Source organism: Carassius auratus, chromosome 8 (assembly GCF_003368295.1).
Source record: "Carassius auratus strain Wakin chromosome 8, ASM336829v1, whole genome shotgun sequence".
Lineage (NCBI taxonomy): Eukaryota > Metazoa > Chordata > Actinopteri > Cypriniformes > Cyprinidae > Carassius > Carassius auratus.
Genome location: NC_039250.1, coordinates 18,718,328 through 18,730,755, shown reverse-complemented (window position 1 = coordinate 18,730,755; position 12,428 = coordinate 18,718,328). Strand labels below are relative to the sequence as shown.

General features: G+C 37.6%; 1 protein-coding gene across 1 annotated transcript; it reads left to right on the top strand.

Annotated features, from left to right (window-relative positions):
* The first annotated feature begins 301 nt into the window (after positions 1 to 301).
* On the top strand, positions 302 to 12,361 carry LOC113107489 (beta-ureidopropionase-like). Its single transcript, XM_026270044.1, has 10 exons — positions 302 to 550; positions 1,389 to 1,560; positions 1,717 to 1,804; positions 2,896 to 2,990; positions 4,166 to 4,327; positions 7,011 to 7,180; positions 7,259 to 7,340; positions 7,861 to 7,903; positions 11,802 to 11,956; positions 12,079 to 12,361. The coding sequence occupies exons 1-10, from the start codon at positions 447 to 449 to the stop codon at positions 12,160 to 12,162; spliced, it is 1,155 nt and encodes a 384-aa protein (XP_026125829.1). The 5' UTR covers positions 302 to 446; the 3' UTR covers positions 12,163 to 12,361.
* Positions 12,362 to 12,428: the final 67 nt, after the last annotated feature.

Below are 12,428 nucleotides of genomic sequence, written 5' to 3'. Positions count from 1 at the left end.
TGAAGAGGAGTAAATCAAAACCGCATCAAAGCTGCTATCAACTTTAAGAAAGCCATCACAACAACACCTCTGAGCTGGAGTCCTTTCTCTTTTTCCATCCTAATTAATTATGAAGAGAGGTTAAATTGAATGACTGTTTAAGAAAATGTTTTTATGTTTAAAAAAATAAACCCTTTATGTCCAGCATTCCTACGTCAGTTTAAAATGGTAAAGTGGTGTGCAGTCGCGATGTTACATCACAGCTGTAGAAATGCCTTCAACCAAGACGCCTGCAGGTTATACATGTGGTCTGACTCTGAAAACTGTTCCGTCTTGACTTGGTAATACATGAAGGCCAATAACAAATCATGTAGGGAGCACTTGGACCCTCTGTCGTGAAGATTGCACAAGAGCACATGCGCTAGTTAAAAAGTAATGCGCACAGAGCACAAGGACGGCAGCTCAAAATGTCTGGGAAAGATTTTGAATCGCTAGAGAAACTTCTGGAATCATGTGTACCTGAGGCTGAACTCAGAGAAGTCCGAAGACTGCTGTTCGGAAAACAACTGAAGTAAGTCACAACCGCGCATTCACTAGAGACGAAGACTACACACCACAGAGTTGTGGTTATATGACTGGAGAGAGCTGCAGTAATGTTACACACACAGATGACTTTCATTTGATTTGAACATGCTGTACAGTGAAACTAGGTAATTTAGCCTAAATCTGAAATAATTGAGGAGATTGACAGGTTCAAGCGGGTAAGTTAGCTCTTGTCCAATTGTAAGAGCTCTTATAGAAGTTCATTTTCGTAACTACATTTAGGTTTAAATTGAGTAAATGATTTATGGTGGACTTTGGCCACAAAGGGGTCTCTCTGGGAATGTCGTTCGCCTGACCGAACCCGGAAAACAGCTGGTCTCATCGCTTCCTCTTGTCAGGGAACGTGCTAACAGCCGTAATAAATAATAGCGATATCTATGGACTTTCAAGATAATAATTTAGACTAGCTATAGCAGTTTTTATTGTTGACGTTTTGTTATTTTATTTTTTTATATATATAGAAATGTTCGTGAAAATAATACAAATATAAAACGTTTAGATATTATTCTGCATGTCATGGACGTTGGTTATGATAATCGTTTGTATCTACTTTGACGGCATCTTGACGTGCTCTAACTTTATATGACGATGTAATTCCCATAGAAGTCCCATGAATAGAAACAATTTGGCCTAACCTTTTCCTTGGTTTAATTTATCAATTTTCTTAAATTAAAAAAAAAAAGGATTTCCTCTGGCTAACCAGCAGTTTTTTGTTCATGCTGCAGATTGCAAATTGATCTATAATAAATTTGTTTGATTATAGACGTTATTGAGTGTTTGACATTTAAAATTATAATGCCTTTCAGGGACTTGAACCTTCCTCAGAGTGCAAGAGATGCAGCAGAGGAGCAGGATTTTGATCTGAAGGGTTATGTGTTTGAGGCATCTCCAGAGCAGCTCAGACCACCCAGAACCGTCCGCGTGGGACTCATTCAGAACAAGATAGTCCTTCCCACTGATGCTCCTGTACTTGAACAGGTGAGAGAACAAAGAACACAGTGCATATAAGCGCCAGCCGGCATATTTTGGCTATGATAGGCCCATATGTTCATACACTAAAACAAATTCCATCTGTGTATTATCCATTTGAGTTCATCACACTTCTGGCTCAGTATTCTCATTTTTCTTTCACAGATCACAGCTCTGCACAAGCGCGTGGGGGAGATGGTGGCGGTGGCGGCCATGTGTGGGGTCAATATTGTGTGCTTCCAGGAAGCCTGGAGTGAGTAAACACAAAAACACACAAACACATGCATCTAACTCTCTTTCCTCTGAATTCATCAATCTCCGTCTGTAGCAGGAATATATACAGCTCTCGGGTGTCATATGAAGTTTATGGCATCTTTTTTGGCAAACTTTTTTCTTGGATGTTATTAATCACTTTTGACTGCCCTATTATATAATATATGTAATACATTACCATTTCTGAGCAATTTAATATTTAAGTAATTAATGATTACTAATCTTTCAGTTTTTTTACAGTGGTGTAATTACTCTATCAATCAATATAATATGATTAAAATATACATGCATCATATTTTAAAATTAATTTAAAGCAACTTTTTAAATAATTTTAGGTGAAGAATAGCTGAAGAATAGCATGTCACACATCTATATACAGCCACAAATGTTAGTTTTTTTCTGTTTCCATATCCTGTTGTTCTTACTGAGTTTATTTATGAGCCTATGGATCGGAAGACCTCCTTCTTGGCCTACAGTGACGTAACATGTCCGCGAAGACATCAGCAGAATCTGGTTTACATCAGCAGAGCGCAGCAGGATGGTAGTGACGAAGATTCAGCTGCGCTCACAGTTTGTCTGTTTGTGTTGGCTGTGGCGTTCTGTAGGGATGCAAGCTGATGAAAGAGAGTCTCATGCTCCAATTATAAAATCTCCAGGCATCCCAAAGGTCATTCAGTCCCTCTGGGTCTCAACAGGTCTCTTTGCCCAGGCTTCAACCCCTTTGTCCACCACCCCACGTAAACCTTTGACCCCTGAGCTCTGACTTCCTGTGTTTCCATGCAAACCTACGATGCATCTTTGCTTTGATAGTATTGATTTAAAAATGCTTGTAAACAAATAATAATTTCCTCCTGCTCTAAACAAAACAATAACTGCCAATGAAAAATGAGACCATAAACTTATCCACTATACTCCTCATCCTCCCTCTCCGCAAGCAAAACAAAGTTTTATTGGACACCAAGGAGAGTCAATTTCGATAGTTTGAACTCTCATAAATAAACATCAGTCCTGGTAAGAATAAATTCATTCAGGGAAAGCATTATTTTTTTTTTCTGTGTTCTCCATCCATAGCAATGCCTTTTGCATTTTGCACACGAGAGAGGGAGCCCTGGACAGAGTTTGCTGAATCGGCCGAGGATGGGCTCACCACACGCTTTTGTATTCAGGTAAGAGTTAAATAAATGGATAATATTTAACCTCAGTCCAAACTCAAGATGAGACTCTGTGTTAGCAAGGACTGAATGGTTTGATTCCCTTGTGCCCATTGCAGAGGGAGTTCATTTTGATATAGGGCATGTTTTTTAACTGGTGCCGTGCTGTGCAGCTGCTTTGACGCCGGTGATTTGTTAATGGATGTAGCAGGAGGTTAAGCCCACAGAGGGGACGGGGACATACTGACCACGACAAGAGCCACAGGCCGATGAGCACTGCGGCACGTAACTGTGGAATCTTCTGACACTTAACTCTGAGGAATTGCGTGGCCTTTGACCGTTTACAGAGAAACTGCATCTATGCTTTCGCAAATATGTCCTTCAGTGACATTTCTAGAACCAACAAGCGCTGGATTATTTATTTAAGCACTGTTTTGTCTTTCCTGTTCAGTGTCATTTTTCATCATGCAGATTCTTCAAGACCACTAGAGATTATACACACATGTCTAGGTTTATTAATTTCTTCAAAATTAAACAGTTCTTCCTACATAAAATGATTTGAATATACCTCTTCTGTGATGATCGTTTTTAATTTCTAAATAAAGATACATTTTAATGTTTTGGAGAAGTGGTAGGGTGATGCAAATCGTCTGATATCATGTAGAAAGTAAATGAATGAAATTATAATATGAAATAATATCAATAATAATAACAAACTATAAATAAATGATTTTATATGATGAAAATTAATATTCACTAAATAGTAAAAAAAGTATTTTTTCATTTTGTTTTTGAACATAAATTAAAAATGTCATGATTATACAAATTTGATGAATAAAAAGGAAAAAGAAATCTGAAAAAGCTATATTAAGTAGTTTGTTTTTGTTATAAATGTTAAGATAGTTTTTCAAAACTCATGGCTTTTTAATATTTGAAAACATTTCATCCAGCAAACCAGCCTCATGTTGTGCGAACATCATGTAAAATAAAAAGGAAATATAAAACAGGAATTTAGACCCTCATCACTGTGTCATGGTCGGTGAAATATCAGATAATTTGGGTTTTTTACAGCAAGGCAAAGTTAGCTCTGGTTAAAAATGTCATGTGCTGCCTGTGTTCTTTACTTCTTAATGCAGTCGTTACATCTAATGCTGATACCACTGTACATGTGCTTGATTTTTATTTTGTAGCTGGCCAAAAAATACAACATGGTGGTGGTGTCTCCCATTTTGGAGAGAGATGAGATCCACGGTGGAACATTGTGGAACACTGCAGTGGTGGTGTCCAATAATGGCAATGTTCTAGGCAAATCACGGAAGAATCACATTCCCCGTGTTGGAGACTTTAACGAGGTCGGTGTCACCCTCTGCACAACAGTCAAACAACTGTCAGTGTGAAAGAACACAGCTACAGTCACACTCTATGTTTAGGGTAATAGAGAGTCATCACTTGCTTACATTAAGTTACATGAGTTAATTAAGCTGTAAATTAAATATTGATACAGTACAGTCCAGTTTAAGACCATGCAAAAACTAAAAACACACACAAAAAAACCCAACACATTTTTGAACCCCTCTGTTTGAACCCCTCTGTACACACAGGAGTCTGTATTTTGTGCCACAACATGGGCATTTCTGTATCTTAGTGGATAGCTGATGTTCAGTGCAAGCTCCATAGACATTCTTGTAATCAGAGATTTGTTCCAGCATGTTAGGTGTCATTTTTCAGGTTAAACATGTTTGTGTGTGTGTGTGTGTGTGTGTGTGTGTGTGTGTGTGTTTATGTGGTTTATGAGGACACTAATTTGTATAATGACTTGTATGACAGGTATTACAATGAGAATGTAATTTATGAGGACATTTTCAGTGTCCCTGTAATTCAAAAGGCTTATAAATCATTCAGAATGGGTTAGTTTTTATCTAAAAATGCACAAAGTTTCTTGTAAGGGGAAGGTTTAGGTGTAGGGCGATAGAAAATACGGTTTGTACAGTAGAAAAACCATTATGCATATGAAGAGTCCTCATAAACCATAAAAACCAACATGTGTGTATCTGCAATACATGATCTTTGGGCGCTCTAAGTGGTTGATTTCTCGCCAGCTGGGCTGTTTATCAGTTTCCTGTTGTGCCTTTGATCCATTCCACACGGTTATAATGATCAGTTCAGGAAATGTGCCCACTCTCTTTTCCTGGAACAAGTTTGAGGGTACCTGCAGGAACCAGATGGCAGAAGATGGCTCAATTCTGTTGTTTTCAGTGAAGTTAAGGGAATTTTGCTGCCATCTATGCTGATACATATCAGTGTTGGAAAGGTTTACACAGAAACTCTTCTGAGAATCCAGCTCAGCCCTGCGTGAATTTCCATGCTGCAGCAGTTGCATGAATTTACACTAACATCACAAACTATGGCCACAATTTAAAACACCGCATACTGTATATAATGTCTTCATTTTCTCAAAAGTAGATGCACAGATATCACATAGGCCGATGATAATCTATAACCACCTTTCCACTGTTCCAACACACAGATTTAGTCACAATTGTTCTGGAGAAGCCATTTATTACTCTCTCCTTATTCATCATGTTAAAATGAATGAGAAAGATCACCAAAAGTTCTTAAATAGTTCTGAAATAATTATTTCAGGCATTATTATTCATTATTCAGCAATGCTTAGTATAAAACTATCTGTCATTCTCACCTTACACTGAAAGTTTCAATTATTCATTTTCAAAAGAATATTCTGTCAGTCACAAAAATTGTAAATTAAATTGGTTTTGCATAAGCCATTTTCTGATGAAAGATCATTTTAAACCTAGTCACATTAGCTGTTGGTGAAGGTGATCATGTGTAGTTCAAAACTAATGTGCTACTGATAATGCAACTGTTTAATGCTTTTGTACAATTGTTCAATAAATAAAACATAATTGTTCAATAAATTAGAAATATCCCCACCACTAAAGCACAGACTGATCGTATATTAAATCAGCAATATATCAATCACAATTTTATTAAATTAGCACTTTTATTTCTGCATGGCCAATCAAATTCAAATTCTGGAAATATCTGTTGTATAAACAAAAGAATAAAACCATGCAACACACATAAAACCCTCAGTTATCAGTGCCCTTTTGCTACATAATCTAGCGAGCTCACATTATCCTCATCTCTGCTCAGTACATTATCTCATTTAGATCTGTCCATATGGCAAATATGGGTGTACATATGTGGGAAATTTTATGGCATTAACCTTTTGATGCATGTCATTCACTACAGGGCAAAGGTCTTTTTTAACCATTCAAGATGTGAAGTTACATACAGACCACTATGGGTGGCTTTGCCCATAATTTTTTATGATGGTGGTCTTGTTAATGTTGTTTAATTTATGGCAACATCAGTTCAAAATTCCTGTTCTTAATGTTGTATCCCATGTGGGATTTTAACTACTATCTTATACTGCAACAAGAAAAGTAGTAGATCTTAAAGGGATAGTATAGTGAAAAATGAAATTTGCTTCTTTTTGTTTTTTCATTGGAACAGATTTAAAGAAATGACATCACTTGCTCATCGGTGGATCCTGTGTAGTGAATGGGTACCGTCAGAATGAGAGTCCAATATGGCTGCATGTTTTAATAAACAAATATATCCGAGATGTTTTTAACTTAAAAATGTTGCTTCTGGCCAAAAAAAACTTAAAATGCCTCAATAACGGATTTGTTTCTTATGAATATGCAACTTTTCTCTTCGTAAGACATTAATTGATGGACTTGAGTCATGTGGATCATTGTATTATTGTTATGTTCTTATCAGCTGTTTGGACTCTTATTCTGACGGCACCCATTCACTGCAAAGGATCCATTGGTAAAAAAAGTGATGTGATACTAAGTTTCTCCAAATCTGTTGCTATGAAGAAATAAACTAATCTACATCTTTGATGGCCATTTTTTGGGTAAATTCTTTACTTTAAACTCTCATGTTTTTTGGTTTGAAAAGCTCAAACTCAAACTTGATTAAAAATGTAACTATATCCTTCTCCAGTCAACATATTACATGGAAGGGAACACGGGTCACACTGTATTCCAGACACAGTTTGGAAAGATTGCTGTTAACATCTGCTACGGCCGACACCATCCTCTCAACTGGTTAATGTACAGCATACATGGGGCTGAGATCATCTTTAACCCTTCGGCCACAGTCGGATTGCTCAGGTATCATGTTATATACCTGTTTTATTTGAATAACGCAGAGCCCGTATTGCATCATGCTTATGCTGTTTTGTGTTACAGTGAACCAATGTGGCCGATTGAGGCCAGAAATGCTGCCATCGCAAACCACTGCTTCACCTGTGCCATCAACCGTGTGGGAACAGTATGTGCCACCTGTTCTCCAATAAGTGTGCCAAAAAAATTATTTCAACATGCTTAAAAATCACATAAATTATCCAATAGCTGCTCTTGATTCTAAAACATACACCGAGATTTCTCAGGGAATGTCCTGCTTGCCCCAACTATGCACTGTTTATACTGTGATAATATCACAACAACAACTAAGGTAAACTATATATATATAACTAATATGATTAGATAAGCACATGCTAAATCATTTAAACAGGATTATAAGCCAAACTGCAAATAATGTTACAGATGAAAAAACAAGTCTGGTCTCTGTTAGTGGTTATAATGTCTTAGAGGGATGACTTTTATTCTCAGAGATAGATACAGTAAACCAATTATCTTTAAACTGGCTTAAATTGGAGTTATTTCGACAGTCTGTTAAGCAGTGCCCATGTGCTACACATATGAAATGTGTTCAGATAAGTGTTTTCTTCTGCCCTCTACTGCTGATTTCTGGGTATTATTGAGCCTTGATATAGATCTGTCTTTTCCAGGAGTATTTCAAGAATGAGTTCACATCTGGAGATGGAAAGAAAGGTATTTATCCATTTATTGTGAGCATGTGCATATATTTGCGTAAGTAAACTTGTTTTCTCTTGTTTGTGACTTGAACGGAAGTTATTGCCAAAAGGTCCTTTAGTCATATATATGTACGTTTGGTGTCAGTATGAATTTTTTTTTTTTTAAAGAAATTAATTCTTTTATTCAGCAATTATGCATTAAATATATCCAAAGTGACAGTAAAGATATAATATTACAAAAGATTTATATTTCGAACGACTGATTTCTGTTCATCCAGGAATTCAGAAAAACAAATATAACCGCTTCTGTAAAAAATAAAAAAAAGTAACACAGTATACATGAAAAAATTATATTGTAAATTGTAACAACATTTCACAATTGTACTGTTTTTACTGTAGTTTAAACGTAATTAAAGAAAAAAAATCATACCTACCCCAAACTTTTGAACAGTTTACATTATAGGATTCCTTGTCTTCCATAAATCAAGCAAACAGATAGCCATGCCCCAAAAGTCATGTCATTGGTTGAGCCAGTGTTTAACTACAAATTGGTTACTTACAGATTGCATATTAAGATGAATATTTATATGAATATCCCAGAAAATTGCATATTTCACTTAAAGAACCTAAAGAGGTCTGAGTGTAGTGGAGACATTTCTCGTAAGTCATTAATACAGCAGATGGCACTATCGGCTTGAAAATTAAACATGGGTCAAAACCTAAAGATCATTCCCATCTGTATACATATTTGAGTCCCCCTGAGCTTAATGTCCATGAGCTTAATGTCTCTGTGTCAGCGTATAAAGGATCAGCGTATCTGTCTGTCAATCTAGCACCTGTATCTGTGGCGGGCTGAGGACAAGGGAACTTGTTCACAGGTGTCGTGTTCCTAAAGCTCTAGTCTGTCAGGCTCTGTTCTCGCTTTCAGCCCTCATTACTGTTGCATAAGCCCTTCGACCTGAACACAAAATCCCCCTTTGCTGTTTTACATGTGAAGCCTCTATGTAACATGACTAGGGTCACACAGACATACAGCAAGCCACAAACATATATGAGGGGCATTTGTCCATGAATAGGATACAAAATATGGTCTAATTTATTTAAAAAAAAAAAAAAACAGAAAAAAGAAGGAACAACAAATGATCAGTGAAATTAGGTGCTCAATCTTCAGAAAATTGTGAAAATCAGCCTCAGGTGATGCAACTAGATATGATATGAGGTTTCATTTTACAATTCTTTTTCTGTGAGGTTTCCATGTTTTGCAACCCTTTGCAACTTTATGAAACATAAATAAATACAGTGACATGGCATTGATAAAAATGGACTGATAAAATGTTAAAACAAACAAAATACTTCATGCCAGGATGGATGTTTTGACATCTAATGTTTTTCATAAGATGTATATTTACAAAAATCTTAGTACACAAATCCAAACTGATCACACTTTTAACACCACTAGTCATTCTTTCAAAATCTGATCTCATGCTTCCGTTACAAATACAAATATTTTTGACCACTCAAACACTGTTCAGAACATAAGATTATTGTAATATATATTGAGAACATTTGATTTAACATTGTGATCTTCTTTCAATTTAGTACTTCTACCAATCAATTCATTCAAGAGCAAACAATGCAGCATACATATTTCTAATCCTTTTAGTTTTTTTGCTTAAATAATTACAGTAATACAGGCAATAATTGTCAAATTAATTGTCAAAAGGTATGATGGCTGGAACGTCCAGATGATATAATCTGGCAAATGTGGATCGCGAGGCCCAGCCGGCTGCTGCACAGATCTCTGCAATGGACACACCGCTAAACCATGCCCAAGATGAGTGGTGCGGCCACCGAAGCATATAAAGAGTTGTTCCAACTGCCTAAATGGGGCAGAATACTCAATATAATTATCAATATAATATCCTTATTGTATTCGACAAATTGTCGAATAGCTCTTGCAGGAAGGACAATATCAGAGATATGTCACAGGAAGCTGGGTCTTCACTGCGGGTCATGCAACAGGAAGACTGTAAAACAGAGCTCTATCTTGAGAGATTGTAGGACGATCAGTGGAAAGCATAAAGGAAGAGGTTGGGCCACGACTGGCCCAATGTGTCCGTGTCCTTTGAGAAATAAGTTGGGCAATGAGAGTTGTCTTTTGAGGTGAAGAGGCCGACCTCTGCCTTGCCAAAAATCTCAGAGATTTTCTGAACCGTCATGCATCGCTCTCAGTGAATGCAAGTTGATCTGGGCCAATTCCAAGAGGTGCTCTACAAGTACACTAATGTGCTTCGAGGAGAGTCCTCCCTGATGAATTATGTAGACACTACCGTCAAACTGTCCAATCTGACCAAGACGTGGTGTCCCTTCAGGTCAGGCAGGAAGGGGAAAAGGCCCAAACATACTGGCAGCATTTCCAGGTAGTTGATATGCAGCCCTTGCTCTTTTGACCAGTGACCAAAAGCCGATTTGCTATCGCACAGCACTCCCCAACCTAAGTTGAAAGCGTCTGTCGAGACCACCTTCCTTCTGTAAACACTACCCAGGGGCACGCCCCGTTCTATCCACGAGAGTCTTTACAGGGGGCCAGAACTGACACGAAGGCGTCCGAGGCGCCAAGCATGGGGCGGAACTAGTGGTTTCAGCCAGTATTAAAGGGGCTGCATACAAAGCAGGCCCAACTGTAGTACCGCAAATGCCATGCACTTCGTTAAAGTATGGGTAGCCAGGGACAGCCTGAATGGGAGAACGTGTATTGATATGCCACTCTCTCCAAGGTGAATCTCAAGAATCGTATGTGATGGGGGGTTATCTGGATGTGAAAGTACACATCATTCAGATCCATGGAGAAAAGCCAGTCCCTTGTGCACTCTTGTGAGAGAATCTGCTTCAAAGTGGTCATCCTGAACAGCCATTTCATAAGGGCGTGCTCTAACACCACCAGGCTGACCATGGACCTGCCTATCCCATGGACTATCGTTTTGATGGGATGTAAATCCAGGTCAGTCACACTGTGCAGCTCCTTAAAGCTGCGAGGTGTGGGCCGGACTCATCCATGCTCTTGAGTAGAGCCCTGTGCTGGTTTCCCTAAACCCACACCAGCCCGCTCCCACTGAATGTATGACCAGGCCTGCCCACTCCTGCAACCTATGTGTTCCACTCCCGCCCACTCATGAAATGTTTGTGTATACTCCCGTCCGCTCCCGCAGACTTTATCTCAGAGCTTGTGAAAAATGTAAATGATTAAGTACTAATTTTCATTCAAGTTAACATCCAGAATAACAGATTTTAAACATGATTGCATTTAAATAATATGAAGTAACCAATGCTAAACCAAAGCACCTCACATGAATATTTTTTTTTTTATAAGCGTTATAAAACATTACCGTTAAAACAAAACCGCAACTAGTGGCACCTCAGTTTTTAAATGCAGGCTAGGACTACTGCAAACATGCACCAAACGATTACCTAGGAAATAACTTTACCATTAAATAAATAAACAGAGAACTTTGAAAATATGCTAGATTTCGTATTTTAAGATTAAATATCTCACAGATTTCACATTCACAATAGCTTGCTTAACAGGCTGTTGCAAAAAAGAAAATAAATTATATATAGTGTATTTGCAACAAAGCAGCTCCGCTTTGAATTGTAAACCATGGCTTCTTTGGGCTTATTACTTTATTTTAAAATATATTCAAATAGATTTTTTTTTTATTGTATAGAAAAAAGCTATTTTAAATTGTAATAATATTTCACAATATTCCTGTTTTTACTATATTTTTGATCAAATAAATGCAGCCTTGGCAAGCATATAAGACATTTTTTGTAAAAACACTCAAAGTCTAACAGTACACAAACTTAAAATGGTCGTGTGCATTTTGTGTATGATTTCTAGTTTGTGTCATCCGCAGCGCACCATGACTTTGGCCATTTTTATGGCTCCAGCTATGTAGCTGCACCCGACGGCAGCAGATCTCCAGGATTATCCAGAACCCGTGATGGCCTGCTGGTGACAGAGATGGACTTGAACCTAAATCGCCAAGTTGCAGACAAATGGAATTTCAAGGTGGGCATAAAAAAATACAAAAAAACACCTTCCACTTTATATTTCATCAGAGAGAGCGGTTAGATAGTCAATTGTCTCTGGTAGCATCTGTGTGCCATTCACATGTGTGCATCTCTCCATAGATGACTGGGAGGTATGAAATGTATGCGGAGGAGCTCAAAAAAGCCATCCAGCATGACTTCAAACCCAACATTGTTAAGGAGTGAGCTTATCAGGAAAACGTGTGCCAAAAGCCATTGAGAAGAACCACACTTTTATCGGAAAGACATCCTTGGCACATGCAGGAGAACCACATAATGTATTAGAATAAGTCCTTGTACCTCTACTTCAATTTCACAAAATAACCTTTATAATTTATCAGTTCATTTTTATGGTCAATAAATGGAAGGATGCATTTGAATAAAATACAAATCCAACTTTATTAATTTCTGAAATGCAACTATATATATTTCATAAAAATAAAGTTTGCCAT